The sequence below is a fragment of the Idiotropiscis lumnitzeri genome, chromosome 1 (assembly GCF_059441095.1).
Source record: "Idiotropiscis lumnitzeri isolate Australia: NSW breed Sydney's pygmy pipehorse chromosome 1, RoL_Ilum_1.0, whole genome shotgun sequence".
NCBI lineage: Eukaryota > Metazoa > Chordata > Actinopteri > Syngnathiformes > Syngnathidae > Idiotropiscis > Idiotropiscis lumnitzeri.
Window position 1 is genome coordinate 13,014,878 of NC_142391.1, and position 20,078 is coordinate 13,034,955.

General features: G+C 40.3%; 4 protein-coding genes and 2 long non-coding RNA genes across 6 annotated transcripts in view; 4 read left to right on the forward strand and 2 right to left on the reverse strand.

Moving 5' to 3' along the window:
• LOC148343262 (cilia- and flagella-associated protein 99-like) overlaps positions 1-1,237 on the forward strand; it is a 6,817-nt gene extending 5,580 nt beyond the window's left edge. Inside the window, exons 15-17 of the mRNA XM_088317989.1 lie at positions 317-522; positions 664-853; positions 948-1,237. Of these exons, the coding sequence (XP_088174115.1) occupies positions 317-522; positions 664-853; positions 948-1,055 (504 nt within the window). The 3' untranslated portion in view covers positions 1,056-1,237. The remainder of the gene's footprint in view (positions 1-316; positions 523-663; positions 854-947) is intronic.
• Positions 1-1,870, reverse strand: part of LOC148343263 (uncharacterized) — a 5,405-nt gene extending 3,535 nt beyond the window's left edge. Inside the window, exons 1-2 of the long non-coding RNA XR_015846708.1 lie at positions 1,524-1,870; positions 305-427 (exon numbers count right to left, since the gene is read on the reverse strand). This is a non-coding gene — a long non-coding RNA (uncharacterized LOC148343263). The remainder of the gene's footprint in view (positions 1-304; positions 428-1,523) is intronic.
• On the forward strand, positions 1,847-8,396 carry LOC148343264 (cilia- and flagella-associated protein 99-like). Its single transcript, XM_088317976.1, has 15 exons — positions 1,847-2,204; positions 3,145-3,289; positions 3,377-3,471; positions 3,556-3,662; positions 3,746-3,923; positions 4,069-4,149; positions 4,239-4,307; positions 4,989-5,078; positions 5,170-5,264; positions 5,393-5,597; positions 5,674-5,815; positions 5,888-6,039; positions 6,100-6,305; positions 7,887-8,082; positions 8,190-8,396. The coding sequence occupies exons 1-15, from the start codon at positions 2,091-2,093 to the stop codon at positions 8,307-8,309; spliced, it is 1,995 nt and encodes a 664-aa protein (XP_088174102.1). The 5' UTR covers positions 1,847-2,090; the 3' UTR covers positions 8,310-8,396.
• Positions 2,472-9,130, reverse strand: LOC148343265 (uncharacterized). The gene is made up of 4 exons (XR_015846709.1): positions 9,031-9,130; positions 6,088-6,159; positions 3,840-3,902; positions 2,472-2,784 (listed from the first exon to the last, which is right to left on the reverse strand). It is a non-coding gene; the product is annotated as an uncharacterized LOC148343265 (long non-coding RNA).
• A 772-nt stretch (positions 9,131-9,902) lies between these two features.
• Positions 9,903-16,967, forward strand: LOC148343266 (uncharacterized). The gene is made up of 9 exons (XM_088305004.1): positions 9,903-10,064; positions 11,571-11,744; positions 11,820-11,958; positions 13,534-13,622; positions 14,323-14,386; positions 14,600-14,688; positions 14,759-14,871; positions 16,068-16,224; positions 16,390-16,967. The coding sequence occupies exons 1-9, from the start codon at positions 10,016-10,018 to the stop codon at positions 16,545-16,547; spliced, it is 1,032 nt and encodes a 343-aa protein (XP_088161130.1). The 5' UTR covers positions 9,903-10,015; the 3' UTR covers positions 16,548-16,967.
• A 1,668-nt stretch (positions 16,968-18,635) lies between these two features.
• On the forward strand, positions 18,636-20,069 carry mrpl35 (mitochondrial ribosomal protein L35). The gene is made up of 4 exons (XM_088318021.1): positions 18,636-18,793; positions 18,996-19,167; positions 19,552-19,693; positions 19,767-20,069. The coding sequence occupies exons 1-4, from the start codon at positions 18,763-18,765 to the stop codon at positions 19,953-19,955; spliced, it is 534 nt and encodes a 177-aa protein (XP_088174147.1). The 5' UTR covers positions 18,636-18,762; the 3' UTR covers positions 19,956-20,069.
• Positions 20,070-20,078: the final 9 nt, after the last annotated feature.

Here is a 20,078-nt window from a genome sequence, read left to right on the forward strand (position 1 = left end):
GGACAGAAAACAGTAAAAACAAAAAAAAATGTTTTACTCTGTTTTGTTAGTGATTATATTGTCACAGAGCACATTAATATTCCATGGTTCTTGAAGGATTAGTCAAAAGAATCAAAAACTCTGGAAAACTCTGCATTGAATATTTTTGGCAGTGAGGGAGTTAAGAGTATCACCATTTTCAGCTACGATACTTTATCGTTACATACCATTAAATAATTCTACTAAATGTCTGATTTCCTATTACAATTCTCTTTGTGAAACAGGCTAAAAATGCGATAAAAGTTGACAATGTCACATAGTTTACCTCTTGTATCAGATTGCAGGGCATGAGCTGCTCGATGAGATGTCCCACGCCGAGCTGAAGGAGCGTCTGACTCAGATGAAGGAAGCAGAAGTGATTGAGCAGCAGAAGAAACGAGAGTGCATCCTAGAGGAGAAACAGAAAAAGCAGCAACTGTTGTTGGAGGAAATGGACAACATCAATTTCCACAATGGAGTCATGGGAATGACTGCTACTCTCAGGTGTGCCAAAAGTGACGCTTTGACTGATCCACCTCACTTAAAGACTAATTCTGAGGAAAAGTGGACACACCAGTATACGGACATACACGATGGCCAATGTCAAGAGATGAATACGTAAAATGTAGTTTTGTTACTTTACAGGAAAGAAGAAGAAAGGGAAGCCAAGCTTAGATTTCAGCAGACTCGAGAGGAGTCAGTCATGGCACTACGAACGACATTGGAAGAGAAAAAGCAAGAATACCAAAAAATGAAGAAAAATCTAAGCAACGAGGCCAAACCATCAAAGCAGACAGCAGCAAGCACTCATAAAAACACCAAGACCGACAACAAAGTGAGTATAAAATCTCGGAAAGTTGGAAAATGGCTTGGTGTTGCTGACTACAATCTTCTCATCGTCTTTGTCTTTGTGTGTCCTGTTTTGATAGGCTCGATTGAAGAAGGTAAACTGGGAAGATTTGGAACAGAGCTTAGAAGAGTACATCGAGAGGAAAGAATCTCAAGTCGCATCTCAGAGGGAAATCATCAAAAAATAAATGTGTCCAAAATGCCAATTTTTACCGACACTAATTCATCACAGAGCCTTCAGATTCAAATCTTTTTTTTTTTTTTCTACTTTGAATATTATCGGCCTCCAACTAAGTCCAACTAAGTCTTCTTTATTTGCTCTGGTTTGCTCAACGGATGCACACGTGGTCATCATTCACTACTGGGGAATGTGCATGTACATGTATAAACTTCTGGTACATTTCTCAAAATCAATCTATGTAAAACCTTTTTTTTTATTTGAATTATGTTATAATATTTGTTTCAAATATTAAACTGCTTGTGGATCACAGTTTGTGTTATACTTATTTTTTTTATGAATGCAGAGAAACAACACGTCTAACATTGTGTTAAATGGTATCAGTCCCATCTAATGTGTATTGTGTATATCATTTATATACTGCTCTGAAAATATGTCGAAGAAAATAAACATTTGTCTCAGATATTGAAGCTCTTACCTTCTGTCTGCCATCTTGTCCACTTGATGTACAGTAAGTGGTCTTACAAACGTCCCTAAACAACTAGTAGCGCTTATTGATCATAATTTCCCCATTGTGGGACTAATAAAGGACATCTTTATCTTTATCTTTATCTTTAATGGCGTATTCTTATATCTTAATCAAGCCCCGACGGCTGCCGTTTCTAAAGTTGACGACATGCACGTCCAACTTTTTAACGTCATGACGTATTCGCAAGATGCTGTAACGACGTAACGATCAGTTCCGGGATCATATCACAAAAATAAAATTAAGAAAACCCCAGTAAATTTCACATGAACAAACGCTTATATTCCAGTTTAATTGATTATATGGTCGTGAATGTAAGAATGTTGACCCATGGCGAGAAGACGAATTTCTAAATGATCACGAAGCCAGCGCAAAGTTTTGCGAAAACGTCACGATTAATACGTAACATTTTCCCGTGACGTAATCACGCGTGTAATGTCAAACGTGAATTTTGACACTGCTTGCCGTTTTAACCGCTGAGGAATTCATCAGAATTGATGTTATTGCTCGTTGAGTAAAATGGAGAAAAGCTATGGAGAACTAGTGAAAGAGGCCATTTTTCTCCTCGACAAGTTCACTGCGGGGAGAACGAGTTTGGATGACTTTATGGAAGATGCAGCTAAGGATCTCCAGGTAAAGAAAAGCATACTAGAATAATCGTAGTGGCTACCAAAAATATGAAGAAATACAAAAAGGCACTGGAAGCATGGAGGTGTCATCTTAAAGAAGTTGTATCACTATTGTTGGAGTTGGGTCACCGTGGAAATGAGAAGTAGTTAGTAAATCAACCTTTAAAAGCCAAACTTACTCCAATGCGTGTTCGTTTTTTTGTGCTCAAGAAGAAAAGGGTCAAATAAAGACTCAACAACTGATTAGAGTTCCGATATTTAGTTTCTTCAATTTCTGGAGTTCAGGTAATAGTAAAAAGACAGATATCTGGGCAGCTTTTTTTAAAATCTCATGAGAAAACTGCACTCGGGCGAGCACAGTCGAAAAATGCGCGCCATCTTTCAGCCCAGCTTCAGTTTTTATAGGAGTTTTTTATGTCAAGGGTAATGTAGGTTGAATCGGTCGTCCTCGCTCCCTCCCACGGCACGGGTCCACGTCCAAGGGAAGGTTTTCCCCAGGTTAGTCATCGTCTGGATAGTTGATGATGGTCGATTCCCGTCTGGTCCCGTAGAGAATGCGCTTCGTCGTATTTGTCCATGAAGTGCTGTGAATGTGAGGGCAGCTCATGGAAATGCTATGTGTGCAAATCTATTCTCACTACTGAGAATTTCAATAAAGTTCACACATTTAAACTAAGTACTATAAATTTAGCATATGAGAATAATATAATAAATCAATAAACATCAGGACTACAATCCCAGTCATTCTTGTGACCTCGTGCTTCTAGTTTCATTTGATAAATGCATCTTGTTTCATCAATGTTTAAAATATTCAGTAAATATGAACCTGCTAACTTTAATTATCGACATTCTGTCCCGCATGTGTTTGAAATAATGCCAGTAATCGTAATAGAATCCTTCACTATTTAACTTTTGATCGCATTATTGCTGGCTACATTTTGTAGGACATGGAACCTGATTCTATGAAATTCATTCTTGACCTCGTCTGCGGATGCATTGAGTACAAGAAATTATTGGATATAGTCATCAATCCTTTCTTTGGTCAAGGTGGCAAACTCATATCCAAACGTTGTCACAACCACTTTGTTGGTAAGTTTAAACAACTATGCGTCTGTTGCAGTTTGACATATCCGAAACCTTATTGTTGGTGCATTTATGTTGTTTTTGTTTTTTTAGTAATCTGCTATCTCACCATATTCCACTTTGATGACCTTGGACTTAAGGCTTTCAGCAACATTGTCAGATCTCTGGACATTAAAAGCATGCACAATGTAAGCATAGTGTTACATAGAAATAATAATCTGTTAACAGCCCAATATGAACAGTATATCATAATGTAATGTGCTTGATTTTAGTTCCTGAGTTTCTTCTTTATGAACCTCACCTCTTGGATACAAGATGAGTGGAATCGTGTCTATGATGTTGCATATGTGAAGGATCACTGGATTGAACCTCTGCTCAGGTGATAAAAGGAATCAGTGTAAACGTTTATGGAATGATTTCAAGGCATGAAAGGCAAAGCTGTTGATAACTTCGGTTCTGTAGGAAGCGCACTGAGATTGAGCGACTCATGGAGAAGCTTGCTGCCAAAGTGTCTGAAGGGATGCGCTTACGGAAAGCTCCACCCAAAACTACTGACCTTATGGAGTTCTCCTTCGTCAAACATAAACCATCATCTTCACGTCAGCCTCAACTCAGCCCGCTGCCGGACAAACACAAACAAGTCAACTTCATTTGTAGTTACTAATACAATTTAATTCATGTGAACTTCATGGATGCGTACATATTTTCTGTGGACCAACCAGGACATGATACTCAGTTTCACAGTAATATTTTGTAATGAATGTTCATTCCTGGAATGTTTGCAGATACCCAGCAGCACTTACAGGACTCCAAAATTGATCCAGATCTTGGAAGAAATAAAACAAAGAAACCATGAAATGGCCGAGGTGCAGCAACTAAAACTTTGCAAAAGATAGATTCACAGAAGTCGCTTATTCATTAATTGTACCGACATCCTCTCGTTTGTTTCTTGAAGGAGCTGCTACATGAGGTTAATACAAGACAGTTTGGATTTGCAAGACCAAGAAAAACTGAATGTACACAGGTATGGATCCTTTTCTATGCTGGCTATGTGACCAAATCTAAGTACAACCAAACAGTACCACATGAGAGGCGCCACGGTGGCCTGACTGATTAGCACGATGGCCTCACAGTGCACAGGTTGTAGGTTCCAATCCTTCCTGTGTGGAGTTTGCATGTTCTCCCCGTGCCTGCGTGGGTTTCCTCCGGGTACTCCGGTTTCCTCCCACATCCCAAAAACATGCATGTCAGCTTTATTTATGTAATTTTGCGTTCGCCCATTAATGTTTAAATCAATGGCAACAAAAAAGGAGTACACCCCAAAGTGAAAATGTCAGCCCATGTTCCCTCAACAGTTTTGTGTGACTCATTAGTTTCACGAGGTCTCGGGTGTGTTAAATCGTTGCTCTCACATAGTGGTCACTGGATGTGCAATATGGCACCTCATGGCAAAGAACTTTGAGTACCTGAAAGGAAATCATTGTTGCTTTACATAAATATGGCACCGATCATAAGATCATCTCTCAGTATTTGACTTTTTTTTTTTTTTAATTATGCTTAGATTCTACCAAAACTGCTAACCTCATTTCACAGCACTCGGCAGTGGTGTGTATTGCAATAACAGTCAAAGATATACTTGGAAAAAAAAAATCAAAATGTTTTTTTCCATTATTGAGTATTTACAGTGTGTATATTTGGAATGTAGCGACTGATGTATCAGTTAGCAACAGAAAGGTTGGAATCAAGACTGCAGTTCGATTCATTTACTACGAAGGCGCCTCCTCCCAGTAGCAAGGTGAGAAGTTGAATATTATTTTTCACCAAATTGACCTGAATCTTTGTGCATGTATTCACATGCATGTATTAATTTGCTCCACATTTTCCAGGCTTCTCAGGACGCCCATCCTATCAAACTCAATACGGCAGCGATGCTGAGGCGGCGGGTGCTACATGACCGCCACGTGGAGGACAAGCTGCAGAGGTGAGTTGGGGACACACATTTTCACTCGATGAGTTAAGTGCAACATCATATCATACCTGTTGTGTAGTTTATCATTTCATCCAATTTTTAATTTTCAAGAATGATCATTTCTAACCCTATTTATATAGAATAGAGAATCTGGTGGAAGGGGCAAACGAGCCTTCAGTTTTTCTACAGAAGGAGAAGGAAATGCGTGAGAAAGACCATCAGCAGACGTTGGCAAAGATTGAGCAGAAGCACGCCAGTGTAATTCTCAGCCATTGGGAGGCCGTTTTGGCTCGCGCGCAAACAATAGAACGTAACAAGAAGGCAGCTCGGGTCAAAAGAGATGAGGTGGGTAAACGTGTCACTAATAGTCGAGCTAATGGTGGATCCGAATATTGCAGTGAACATTTTTCACTTCTTGCAGACCGTTAAGCGGACTCTGCTAAATGCCCAGAAAAGGTTGGAGGAAGAAAAAGAAAAGAAAGACTTAGTGCAACAAGTGGCAGAGAGTCACAGTAACTCCCAAAAAGCTACAGAGAGGGTGAAGAAATTCAAGCAGAGTTCAGGTATGCACCTTCACGTCATTTATTTGATTTGATTTCTGACCATAACGGTTGCATCTTATTCCAACGCCATAGTAAAAGATTTTGTAGCGCACAATCAAGAGATTGTTCGTCAAGCCCAAGAGGAAGCAAAGGTAGCGCTCACCAAGAAGTTGGAAATCATCAGTGAAATCCACGCCATGGAATGTTTCCCTAACGTTCGTTGCAACATGTTTGATAACACAGAGGTAAGTCAAAGGGAAGCTTAAATAAAGGTAACGTGTCACATAGTTTACCTCTTGTATCAGATTGCAGGGCATGAGCTGCTCGTAGAGATGTCCCATGCCGAGCTGAAGGAGCGTCTGTTCCTGATGAAGGAAGCAGAAGTGATTGAGAAGCAGAAGAAACGAGACTACATCCAGAGGGAGAAACAGAAAAAGAAGAAACTACTGTTGGAGGACATGGAGAATATCAACCTTCACAGTAGAGCCATGGCAATGGCCACGACACTCAGGTCAGCTAAATGTGACGCTTTGACTGATCCATCTTTCTTAAAGGGGAAGTCAAGTCAAAAACGTTGACAATGTTCTCTAGGTCCCTAATATTCTAAACACTGCGTTCTGATTAATAGTGCGTTTGTGGAATATGAATTAAGCAGCAAATTCCATCCGTTTTTGTCCATTTCATGTGGCCGCCATTTTGTTACTTCGGCACTGTGATGTCATTTTCAGTCGACAGCAAGCGACAAAATGGCCGCCCCTGAGACGGATGAGAACGGGGGATTTTGTGGCTTGATTCATAGTCCACAAATGCAATATTAATCAAAATACCACGTTTTGACTAGTGTGGCAGCATAGAACATGCGATTGTAAGGAACATTTTATACTTCACTTCCCTCCCTCATTCCCAAAACATGCATGGCAGGCCGATTGAACACTTTAAATTTCCCCTGAGTGTGAGCGCGGATGGTTGTTCGTCTCTGTGTGCCCTGCAATTGGCTGGCAACCAGTTCAGGGTGTCCCCCGCCTACTGCCCAAAGATAGCTGGGATAGGCTCCAGCACCCCCCGCAACCCTTGTGAGGAGAAGCAGTACAGAAGATGGTTGGATGGACTTCCCATTTGAAGACTGACACGATAAGGATTCCCATGGCAGAAAAAAAATCCTGATATAATCCTAATATCTCCTGAATTCAGATGAATACACATGCACTTTGTAATTGTACCTTCTGAAATATAGTGGAAGAGTATTTAATGACCCTCCTGAACTCACCATTGTTCCTTGACACCAAGATGGTTACAAAATAATGGTTTTATTGCTTTGGCCCAATCAGAAAAAGCAAATAATAGATTGAAAAATAATTATTTGCAAATTTGGAACCATTAATTTGCAGCGTTCGCTATCTCGTAAAGTGAATAAAATAAGTTAATCCCCAACTCAATTTGTAAGAAATTAAAAGTTGGGTTTGCAGGGTAAAAATTTCTATCAAGATTTGGATGTAGTCTGACTTCATCCCTCCATCCCCAGTTAAAAACGTTGCTACCTTGACATATTTGTAACAGATTTTAATTATAAGGTTAAGTGTCATTGTCGAGCAGATAATTCTGTCACTTCTGAATCCTCTTCGTTCCCTGAGTTGGCTTCATTTTGCTACTGTTTGCTAGTCTTAGGTCCAGTTGTTAGCAAATGAAAGTTTGGGGGGGGTTCATTCCGTTTTTCCCATGAACCCAGAAAACAACCCCAAAACAGAGTTTCCACCTCCATGCTTGACAATGACTGCGGCAATGTTTTTAGAGTGCCACTCATTTTCTTTTTTCATTCTCCATAACATGTTTGTGGCAGCTACACTCACATCTTAAAATCGATTGTCTAATGTTGTTGTTGGGCAATATGTCGCTACATTTCTGACGCCTGGAAGTACAGTATAAATAAAAGAAACTGTATTTATACCATGTAACATCCATACAAGGCACATAAATGAGATATTAGCTATTTTTGTCCGCATAAATGCCCCCGCACGTGAACGCTTTGCGCTGTCTGCAATTATGTACATAAATGGCTTGTTTCCGCAAATAAGGCACATTTGATGTGCTGCAGGAAAGAGGAGGAGAAGAAATCCCAGCTGCAATTGCAGAAGACGGTCGTACAGAACAAAAAGGCCTTGGCTCTGCAAAAGAAGATTGAAGAGGTGAAGAAGGAGTGTCAAAAACTGAAGAAAAATGAAGGCAACAAGGCCAAGCCATCGAAGCAGGCGGCGGCACACCCCGATGGAATCATCGAGACCCACAACAAAGTCAGTGTGAAATCCACAACAATAAACGAGTTGTTGCCTTGGCTTGATGTTAGTGTTACGGTTGTCATGGTCACAGAAAATAATGCATTTATGTTCTGTTTTGATAGGATGGGTTGAAGAAAATAAACTGGGAGGACTTGGAGCAGTGCTTAGAGCAATACATCGAGAGGAAAGACCCTCAGATGAATGCTCAGAGAGGAGGTCACTCAAGAAATGTATTCAATTGAATTCTATTTTATTTGTGTAGAGCCTTATCACGCTAACTAGTTACTGTATTTGAAAATGCTTAGAAAATAAAAATATTTCTATTTCTACTGTTCAAGTTATTCATTGTAAAGTGTTTATTACGGTGGTACAACACCAATCATGAACTTTTGTTGAATTATCAGCTTGAACAATTTTCTAATCCAACATGCAAAAGCATTTTGTAAGCAGTTAAATATTTGAAACAACAAAAATGGAATCCACATTAGAATATTTTGTATAAATAAAGGTGCACCATTAATTAGAATGCCATTGAAAAGTTTATTTACAGTATTTCTGTAGTTGAATTAAAAAAGTGAAACTTCCACAGATACATTAATACACTGCCAGCCTAGGTCAAATGAACTTTTTGGCTTCTCAACCCGTCAATGGCAGTGAATGAGTTAAATTCATGGGAAAATGATGATATAAAGCATACGGAAAAACGACGAAGCTATAGAATATTGTAGATGAGTTTTACTATTTTAAATGTGACTACTAAACATTTTCCATAATATTCTGATTTCATTTATTTACAACTGTACTAGTTTCTTTGGAACCTTGACAAACTTAAAATTCTTATGTACACTCTAACTATAATCACGCGATTCCGAAAAGTGCAACACAAAACGCTGGTGGAAAATAACGACGAAACCAAAATCGCTTGCAAAAGGCAAGGAACAGAACGGAACGAAAATCGCTTACCACCAAAGGATAAGGAAAGCCAATTGAGGAACGGACGCGACCGAGAAGGACAAAGGCTGAGAGCGGAGTCATTAACCAGAAACGAGATCGACAAAATCCGTGAGGCCAACAACGCGGAATCGAGAATCAACACTTGGGTCATGAACGTGAGCAAAGGAATAAACCGACGCTGTGACGTCAGCGCGGCGCGTTTATGTAGCGTAGTAATCACTGAAGTCAATGGGCAACAGGTGCGTGGCAGGTGGGCGCGTCTCGCCAGTCGTGACGACAAGACAGGAACTGGTGCTGGAGGGAACGCCCCCACGTCAGCTGAGCAGACAATAACAACACAAGGCATGACAAGAGCGGATCATGACAAAAATAGTTTGCAATGAAACAGCAAAACAGTTTAAATACCTCAACAAACTTTTTTTTTTTTTTTAACCAAGCCATCTATATTTTGAAAATATAATTTAGCAAGGAGGATTAATTATTCTGCGTGCAGCTATATATTTCAAGTTTATAGTTGATTCTGAGGAAAAATAGGATGGCTTTAATAGGTTTGTCTCGGGATGGCTTTACCATATACAGGAAGTTTGTCACCACCTGTTTAATCATCATTTATGCGTCACATTTCCTACAAAAAAAAAATAAAGCTCGCCTCAGAGTGTTTGGATAGATTGAGATCTTTGAATATTAGATCATCCCCAAACTGCTGGGAATGAATAAAGTGTTGTGAAGGCGCCGCTAATGGATTTATCTTGCACATCGGCGCTCCTGCTGGAAGCCTCATGTAAAAATTCAACCACATTTTCCTCCCCCTTTTCCCCTTCTAAAGCAAAATCACATGATGTGTATTTTGTCATATGACGCCAATGAGACTACTCCCACCTCAAGCGAGCTACACTTGGGGAAAACAACAGAGTTGTCAGTGATTTGTCAGGAACCAGATGATGCTGTAGATAAACTTTGAAGAGGAGAAGTGTTGTGGACCATCAAGAGGAGGATGGACCGTTGGGCACCTCTGACCCTGATCTCTGCCTTTTGCTTCATTGGTGAGTTTTACTGTATATGCGGAAATTGTACGAAAATATGTGCAATATACTTTATTTTATGTCAATATTTCCAGGGCATGCTCATGACACTACTTTGTACAGTATTGATTTAATTCAACTTCTTGCTTTGAAAGTAATTTATGCTTTACAATCACTTTTACATCCCTACAATAGACTTAACAAAAGAACAGTCAAACAATGAGAAGTGAGCCCCCCCCCCCATGTTCTATCGATTTGCCTTATTTAATTTCTGCTATTTATGATGTAGATTCATATTTTGAAAATCGTTACCGATCCCGTTCTGGCTTCAACTCACATGACCCTCTCCTCTCGCTTGAATAACTGCTTTTCTTGAGGAAGATGTCTCCCACTCTAGCACATGGCTAATGTGATTACTCACACAATGTGCCTTCTTGTCTCGCTGATGCACTTATACCTTCTGGCCCCACTTCCCCGCACAGATGCCGCCAAAAACTCAAAAAGAATGCGATGAAAAGACATTCTAGTAATTTATTGGGCCCTATTTTCGTAGACAGGTGCACATGTGAGGCCATTTTCTATTACTCGCCTCTGGTGTTCCTGACAATTTGGTGACAGAAAGAAGACTAGACTTTTGACCAGGTAAAAGCAGGTCCAAGTTGTGGCGCATGTGGCGTAATGCTATTTTGGTGGATTTGATCCAGATACAAGCAGGGAGATTCTGTACTCCGCTGATATGTGTGGCGGATGTCATCGTATTTCATTCATAAAAATGACAGCGTACCCTCTGCTACATTGTAGAAATCAATCAATTAATTGTTTTTAGAAGCACCCCTCTTGATCGTGGCACAACTAGTGAATGTGAATTTGAGTGAGCGTGTGTGTGCACGTGTACGCGTGCGTGAGGATCACACACACGCACACACACGCACGCACACGCACACGCACACGCACACACACGATCAAGGAAGGTGCTCTCCAAGTGGTCAATTTACAGCAGCTAACTTTACATCTTCCACGACCCCATTCCTCGCTGTTCTCGGTTCATCACACGCACGCGGGACGATTTGCGGGCTGGACTAAATTCAACCTCCAGCCTTTATCGATCGAACATTTTTTTTTTTTTTTAAATTTGTCAACCCCCACCCCAAAAATGTGATGGGCTGCCCAGCCAGCTCTGTTAAAAAGAAAATATTTAAGATATCGGTTCATTTTAAAAGTCACCAAATCTCTTTGTTTATACAAAAGATAAGCAGTTTCTTTTGTGTGTTGCTTGCTTACTGTACCCAACGTGGATCAAAAAGGTTAGGACACCGAACTGTGATTTTTGGCATATTGTTAGCAAATCTACTCTTATACAATGCATTTTTCATCACGTTTGGCTGCCCCCCAAAGCGCACACATGACAATAAATTGGCCGGCGATGAAAACAAGCGCCACCCCTGATTTTGCAGATTGTCTGTCTTACGGCACTGAGTCAACCTCCTACACACTCAAAGTCACACTCTCAACATATTTGCGTTGCAGGCATGGTGATGAGTCAGACCACACCCACTCCTGCTGCCCTCACCACCACTCTCGTGGAGAACGCCACTATTCTGACGCCCACTTCTGTTCCTGTCAGCAGCACCACCGCCAGCTGTTCTGCATTCAACATTTCCAACTGTGAGCCCTGTGCACCCGGATCGCAGTACGACAATGGTGAGTGTAATAATAGCTTAACTTTTTTTCTAAGGGGTCTTGAAAAGCTGATCCTATTTGACTTTCCATCCCGAGGCACCCTGCTGTGCGCATGCTGCTCTGAGCCTGGGCTGTGTCTATTTCCTGGAGCCTGCCAACCATGCAACGTTGGCTTTTACCAGCCACTGGCTGGACAGCAGCAGTGCTTGCCCTGTAGACAGGGCTTCTACACAAAGTAAGATCATCTGCATTTTCTTTTTTTTTCTTTTTTTCCATTTACACTTTGTATTTAATACAAAGCAGTGATATGAAATAAGCACAGCAGGCCAATAAAATTATCTAGAGCACAGTCAAATAAATGACCTCCAATTACTCCAACAGCATCCTTTAAATAAGAACACTATTAGGACTTATTAGTATTAGTATATATTAACCCCTTGTTTACTAGAAAAAATGCAATATTTCGCAACTGTCGTTTCCCTGGTCTGCATTTTTCTGTTTCAAGTCGCTACCTTGTTTTATACAAGAACAAAGAAAGCATGTTCAAAAACAGTCCTTCACAGTACAGTGGCGGCTTGACTTGTGATTTGAACTTCTTGCTTCTTGACATTGCTCTTAACTCAAATCTTCTGTCTCCATTGAAATGAATGCAAATGCCATTAATCTGTTCCAGTCGCCCACAAAACCGCTTTCATTTTGCAATGTTTTTTTTATAAATACCAATAAGACTGTATTGTAAAATGTGAATTAAAATGTTGAGAAAATGCAAAGTAAAAACAGTTTCGCATTTTTTTAAGTGTAATTAAGAGGAAAGACACTTACGCTCACGCTGTAGTAAATTTGAGTTGTGCCTTTGATGCCGTGGCCTAATAGCAGTGGTCACCCTGGAACCCGCATCTTCCTATTGTTGCAAGGTCATGACCCACTTTTATGGAAGTTAAAGACAATAAAGCATTTTTAGAAATAGCTTTTGAAAAGACTTGTACAGTTTGTTAGATTTTTAAATGCTGTTTCAAATGAATTTGACTCGCCTGCTGAAAGCATATTGCGAGCTGCAACGCCTGCAAGCCAAAAGCTGAGCTGCACTGTACTTTTAAGAGTAATCGAGCAAATAGTGACTAGCTGCTCTCCTATCTCTCGGCCTCTCTCTCTCTCTGTCATTCTCTCTCTCTCTCCCTTCCACAAGCTGCGGCATTTAGGATGGAAGAAGGCTTACCTAACCAGCGAGAGCTCAACAGACACCATTTCTGAATGACATATTTGTCACTTTCTTGTGAGCCGTACTTAAGGTTAATATTCAGGAAATACATTACGCACTGAGTGAATAACGTAATTAATTATTTATGAAAGCACAAGTGAGTGTTCCGTGCGCAATCCAAGCAATATTTGTTTTAAAAAAAAAAAAGATTACCAAGAGTCAGATGCTCACCTGTAACTTCAGGCATTGCTTGCAAGTTAAGGGAACAACAGGGCACTTGTAAGCAGTGGTGGAATGTTTTTTTTTTCATACCGTCAAAATTGTTCAGTTTGACTGTTTCGCTTCAGTTGATTTGTTCTGTTTGGGTCATATTCACATGCAACTTTTTTTTCCCTTTTTGTTCCTTTTACTGGGAGTGGTACCAAGTGGTCACACAGAAGTGAGCGGGATACATAATTCTGTTGCCTTAGAACAGGACACAAAACCACTCAAAGTGTAATGCCAGCGCAACAAGTTTCCCTCTGTTCGATCGGCATTTCATCTCAATGTTCATGTACAATTACCTAAGCGCAGATACAATGTTTATATTTTTACTTATTCATTTCATGACAGTTTTACTGGGAGCCCCATGTGTCAGCCGTGTCCTCCTGGGTCCTTCAGTAACAACACGGGTGCAGAAAACTGTGCAAGTTGCTCCCCTGGTGAGTTTTGAGAAGAAAAAAAATAACATAGTTCCTATCACGACAGAACTGTGACAGAACTATTTCTTTTCTTAATTTGGATCAAAACCAAATTGTTCAGTGTCAAGTTAACCAATTTGACATACAGGGTTCATAGGCTAAAAGAAGAGAGGCACTCAGCTCAAGTGGAGACAGAGAGGTTAACAAAGTTGATTTGGTAACTTCATCTCCCTTTTCTTCCCGATGTTTTTGTCACATTCCCTTTAATAGGGTCGGAGAATCAGATTACACTCAAGGGTGGTACAGTTCGTCTACCCAAAGCTGGTTCAGTCCGGTTTAACATGGGCGCCCCGTCGTGGGTCGCAGCAGACTTTGACGTCAACTTCTTTTATCAGGGATTCAGCATGATGCTGTTTGCGTCATTCTCACTTCTGAAGAAGCACCGCCGCCCTGCCAATTGCAGACACCTCCGTGCGGCAGCGGTGTCCTCCTGTATCTCCACTCAAACTGCAAACACTCACTCCACTAATTTGCAACATGTCATGCGCACCACGCATTGAAACAAAGCTGCGTCATGGCAAATGTATAATAACCTCTTAATATTATTCTAACATTCAGACATAGTCAACTATTGCATATGTGAATTATGAAAGTATTTCTTCCTTGGTCCGTGCATCATCGGGACTATTTGAAGAAATTCGAGTGTCTGTTCTGCTTTCAGGTTTTTTCTCCTCACTGCACAGTTCCACATCGTGTGTGCCGTGTTCAAGAGGGAGTTTTTGCAAGTAAGTCTCTTGACACGTCTGCTTTTCGAATGCAACATATTTACCGTACAATCGGTGTGAAGATTCGCTGCCATCGTCAGTCCTTGAAGAATCAATTGGAGCATCACATGCTTCTAATGCAGTTGCTTCTCTGCGAATCGTGCAATGGTGGCTTGAATTTTGCTCGGCGTTGTTAACTGTACAATTCAGTCAAAACATTTTTTTCTCTGACAGCTCATCTGGTTGCTCCCAATGCCAGACGTGTCCCGGGGGTTCAGAGGCGCTACAGTCTGCAGCGAAAGATTGCACTCTGTGTCGGCCAGGTTTGTTTTGCAGCCCAAAACGGACAGCAGGAAGCTTCAATAGTTGACATGATTTTCTGATTTTGGACAGGCATGCATAAGGCTCCTCATCAGACATTGTGTCAAATCTGCAGCGCTGGCTCCTTCCAGATCCACTGGGGCCAAGAGAGCTGCGATATCTGCCCAGAAAACCACTACTGTCCAGTCAGTGCTTCTCATCACAAAACTATTGACTACACATAGACCAAAATATTAGGACCACTTGTACACCTTAATGAGAACCAATGCAACAGCTGTACCAAAAATTTGCTCTTAGATGAAACCATCTCTTACCCCAAGTCAGATAGGTGGCGGTATAAAACTCTAAATCGCCAATCGACTCATCCATTTTCTATAGTGTTTGTTACTCGAGCCCCCCTGATGAGCTACACCCTGGACTGGTCACCAAACAATTGCGGGGCACTTACATAAAAAAAAAAAAAAAACACTGCTGCCGTTCCAAATTGTCACATTTTAAAAAAATATTTGTTGGGAATAGCAATTTAGGCCTCTGGCGACTGAGATTTATTTGTATTTTTGAAGAAAGGGTGTTTGTGATTATCATTACAGGTAGTTTTAATTTTAAAGTGTTCTATTTGATGTTTTTCAAACAACAAAATACCAATACGCAGTATTTTTTTCCAGTGCAAAGAGCTCTCTTGCATAAAAATGACTATTCCAGGATGGTATAAAACTGCTGAACAACCGAAATGTGCAAGAACAGATTTTGTGCATTTTTTTTTCACAAATCCGAGGATAAGTGGTTCAGATAATTGATGGATAAATGGAAGCGTAAACTCATTCAGAATTTTTATATTGTCGAGGCAAGACCCCGTTTAAGTGCAACTAAAACGCGTATGTCATTAGTGGTGATTGGTGATATTACAACTTAAAACTACAGCTGACACTTGCATATTTTCCGGCAACCGCAGGTTTTCATATTGGTGATTTTTTTTCTTCAACATTTTTTTTTCAGATTTTGGATTTTCCCATTTTTCTCTGAATTTTTAACCCCCATTTCCCTCCATTTTTGTGGAAAACCTATATTGGCTGTTTATCACCTTTTTCATGCAATATTTTAAAAAAAAAGTACTTGTTTATTTATAATTAATATAATAAAACTCTGAGTGTAGCCAGTTTTCTATCCCTTGTGTATATTAAAAATGAAACCACGGTATACTGTATACAAAATACATCAAACTAGAATGGTTGCTAAAATTTTCATCACACAGTATTAGAGAGCGCTGCGCTTCACCAATGCAACCACAATAATAAATAGCTCTCTTTATCTTTGCGCAGGCAAAACTTCTAATGAATGTATGATTTTAAAGGTTTGCTAACAGGCTTTGTTATACATCCAGAGTCCAGACGTGAACCCCATTCATTGTCCCAGCGATGCCTTCTGTCCGGAGGGCAGCTCAGCTCCAGGCTACTGCATGGAGACTTTCTTTCGCAAAGCAGGAGACACGTGTGAACTGGCCCCAGTCACCATTGCTTTATTAGTAATCGGAGGAGGTGGTAAGAAATCACTCTGAAAGTAACAAGAAGGCATATTCTAGAAAAGACCCACATCTAGTCATGCGATATTCCTAAATAACTATCATGTGTTGTGTACAATAGGGGAATCAAGCTCACATTCGGCCTTTCATGAATTTTAATTGCATCATTTTTTTCCGCTTCTAGTGGCTCTACTCGTCATCATTCTAGTGGTCCTACGCAAAATGAGAGACACTGATGGGGAGCTGAGTGTGTCCCGTGCGCCGCTATTACGCAAAGAGAGGCCTCAAGGTCGCTATTATGGAATTCCCTGTGATGCCGAGCCCGTGTATGCTGGCTGGTGAACCGAAAGGAGAGAGCAAAAGTGGACACACTGTGCATTGAGTGCTTTGCAGAAACACGTCGGCCGTTGTGTGAGGCATTCTAGTTTGATACGTTCACAGTTGTCGAACACTGTCCTTTTTGTAAGTGGGCTTATTGGATTAGGAGCGTCATGCTGCAAAATCAGATGCACGCCAGGACTTGGTGGGAGCCTTTCTTATAAAAAGCACTTTTTATTGGAATAATTGCTTTCCTTTGCACGTGTGTTTGTCTGTAGACGTGTCGGTGCAACCACCAGCTAGATGACAATGACAAATGACAGCACATAAAACGTGATGGCTCATTTTTAATGCATCGCAATGTAATTCTTTGTTTTGTCTACTGTAAGTAGGCTTTTTTTTTTTTAAATGTATGTTTTAAAGAAAAATAAACTTCCAACTTAACATTTACGTCTTTTAATATAGTCTAGACTCTAGAGAATGACCTGTGGTAAATGTCCTCATTACGGTCAGGGGTTCCCTTGAGCCTATTCAAAATATTCATTTTGATGATATCTTTCATCTTTCAAGAGCTGCAGCGGCACGGTGGGCAAGTTGTTAATGCATTCACCTCACTGCTGTGAAGTTGGGGTTTTGATTGCTTGTGTGCGGTTTCTCCACGTTCCTCACGCATCCCAAAAAGATGCATCTAAGATTTTTTATTCTAATCGAAATTAACTTTATTGATAAGGTGTAAATGTGCCTTGGATCTGTCCATCACCCAAAGTCAGATGGGATAGACCCCAGCTCACTAGCAAAATGGATGACTCATGGCATGGGTAGAGGGACTGCGTCAAAAAAATCATCCCTTGTTGTAAAGTGATAATATGATGCTGGAAACACTGACTTAGTCATACATTTGATCCAAATTAAATGAGGACTTTGTAGCCGTTTAAATGGCAGCACACAGTTTTAGTGCAGTGTTGTTTTCATGGCAGATCTTTTTTTGTATGGCATGTGAGAGCTGATCAAATTGGTTCCAACATTATCGCATTACAGCCTCGACGGCGTGACATTCATTGCTTCCATTTGTTCCACTTGTGACTAGAATAAACTGTATTGGCACCACCAGAATTTTTTTTTCAATTTTTTACACTAAACTGGAGAAAGAGGTGTATGACCTTTCAGGGGGTTTAAAGCAATTTCACAAAGTACCTTGATCAGCAGATTCCATGTCAATAGTGTCTTTACATTTCTCGGTATATTCTCATTCTGACAGGTCTCGCACACAGTGATGATGGTGGTCTTTTATCATTCTCATTTCTCTGAGATGATCCTGTTTAAACCACGCCATAATATAACAAGTCAAGTATGCTTAATCTAAATTAAAAAGTTATTTGTTGTTAAATATTTAAGCTATGTAAAATGTCATAAAATTGAAAAAAAACGTATTTGCATGTTAATATTTACTTTGTAAAAATTAATGATTGAAGTGTAAACCATCTTAAATTACAATAATGATTTGTAAATAAATGTAATTAATAACTTTTTGGAAAACGGATCAGGACAATGTTTTAATCTAATTAGTCATCAACTATAAAAATATCCCCATTAAATAAGGTATCTAATCATTTAGGGTGCAATTCTCGTGAAAACCAACAGATAGCGCTATAGTATTAACTCACAGATCATACTGCAGGTCAGCATACAAGTTTTTTTTTTTCTGAATCAATAACACAGTTCCTAATCCACAGTAGTTTCACATGTTTGTAGGAAATAATGCCTTGAAATTGTACAGATTTACTGGATTGCTGAGAGGCGTTTTGATCTATAATTGAAGCGATCCATTATCGTCAATTTCATTCAGAGGGTGCCAAATAGACGATCCTCGGTCGTCTGGAGGAAAAAAAAAGGGGCTTGGAGACTTTTTTTTCTTTCTTCGAGAACTGTGTTTGGCTTAAAAAAAATCAGTTGCCGTCATTGTCATCGGGGAGGAATGTATCTCGCGTTTACATCCACGTGTGTTAATTGCTTGTTTGTTAGATTTTTTTGTTGTGTTTAATGAATGCAAAGCAAAATTTCTTAAAGCGGCACCTTCCATTTTTCAGGAGGTGGCCCTCAAACAAAAATTTTTGACTCCCCTGCAATAATTGGACTATCAACAGATCTACCGCTAGATGGTAGCATTGTGTCGCATTAGCGTCAGCATTTTGTTTGTCCGCGCAGGACACCGTAGTGACGTAATTCATAAGAGGAAAACATGGCGGCCCTCCTGGCGAGGAACCTGTCGGGTATGTAATGTGACATTTGGACTTTTAGCGTTGTTTTCCCTTAATTCTCCGAATATTCCCGGGGTATATTGTTTACGTGATGGTGCCTAAATATTGTGTACCGAGACAATATCAGTCTTTCCGCGTGAGAATCGAATGTGCGCTTGTGAGCCGGAGCGAGTTGTCCTTCCCTTATTATTAACATGTCCTTGTGCTCGGACAGGGTTGCTGAAATCGCCGCTATCGGTGTCTCTCTGCACCCGGACAACAAACGTGGCTCGGCTGTCCGGCTTCATCCAAGCTGCTCACCCTCTTTATGTCCGTGCGGCCCCGGCCATACGCTCGCCACTGTCCGCTCCAGTCTGTCAACTATCTCGATGTGGCCTCCTCCAACGGTAAAGATAATCGAATCACTGTTGCTTGCAAAGACTAGTCGATCGGAAAAACATTATCACTTACTGACTGAATTTTGAAGATATGAAAATTCATCTAAGATGTCCCCTGTTTAAATGATACAATGGGCACCCTTGAAGGTTCTGCCCCAGTGACAAGCCATTCGATCCATAAAGGTACAACAATGGGACGTTTTTTTTAAACTGCATCTACAGTTCAGACAAATATTGACACTTATCTTAAATTTCCTGAAGATACAATCTTAACATTTAAACTACACACGGTGCAAAGTGACCCCAGCACATCCGTGGTTCAGTATTTGCCTTTTGGCAGATATTTGGGGGGATCTTAATGAAAATGAATGGATTCTGAAAACTGTTTTGCAGGGTATCTGCCCTGATTCCCCCTTTGAATCAGCAGCCCAGAAGTCTGACATACTTCAGTTTAAAGAAGGGAAAGAAGAAGTCTGTAAAGTCTGTCACACAACGGTTCATGAGGCTGCATTGCGGTCTTTGGCTTCGACGCAAGGTATGATTCATTTCTTGTATTTTTTTTTTAATTTAACAAAGGTGTTGATGTTGTTTTTCCCTCCTGTACACAGGCTGGTTACAAAAAGAAACTGTGGAAGAAGAACCCGGCCAGACGTAAGCGACTGAGGGAGCACGTCTTTTGTAATAAAACACAGAGTAAAATGTTAGATAAAATGACATCGCCGTATTGGAAAAGGAGGAACTGGTTTGTGGACGATCCATACCTCAAATACCATGACAGAGTCAACCTCAAGTTGTAATTCATGTATTGGAGTCTTCTTATATCATCCTGTAATCTGTGACCTACATAGTCATTGCATCCTTTTTTTTCTAAACACACCACAAGCAAAAACAATAAAGTCAGTCAAATAAAACGTTTGCTT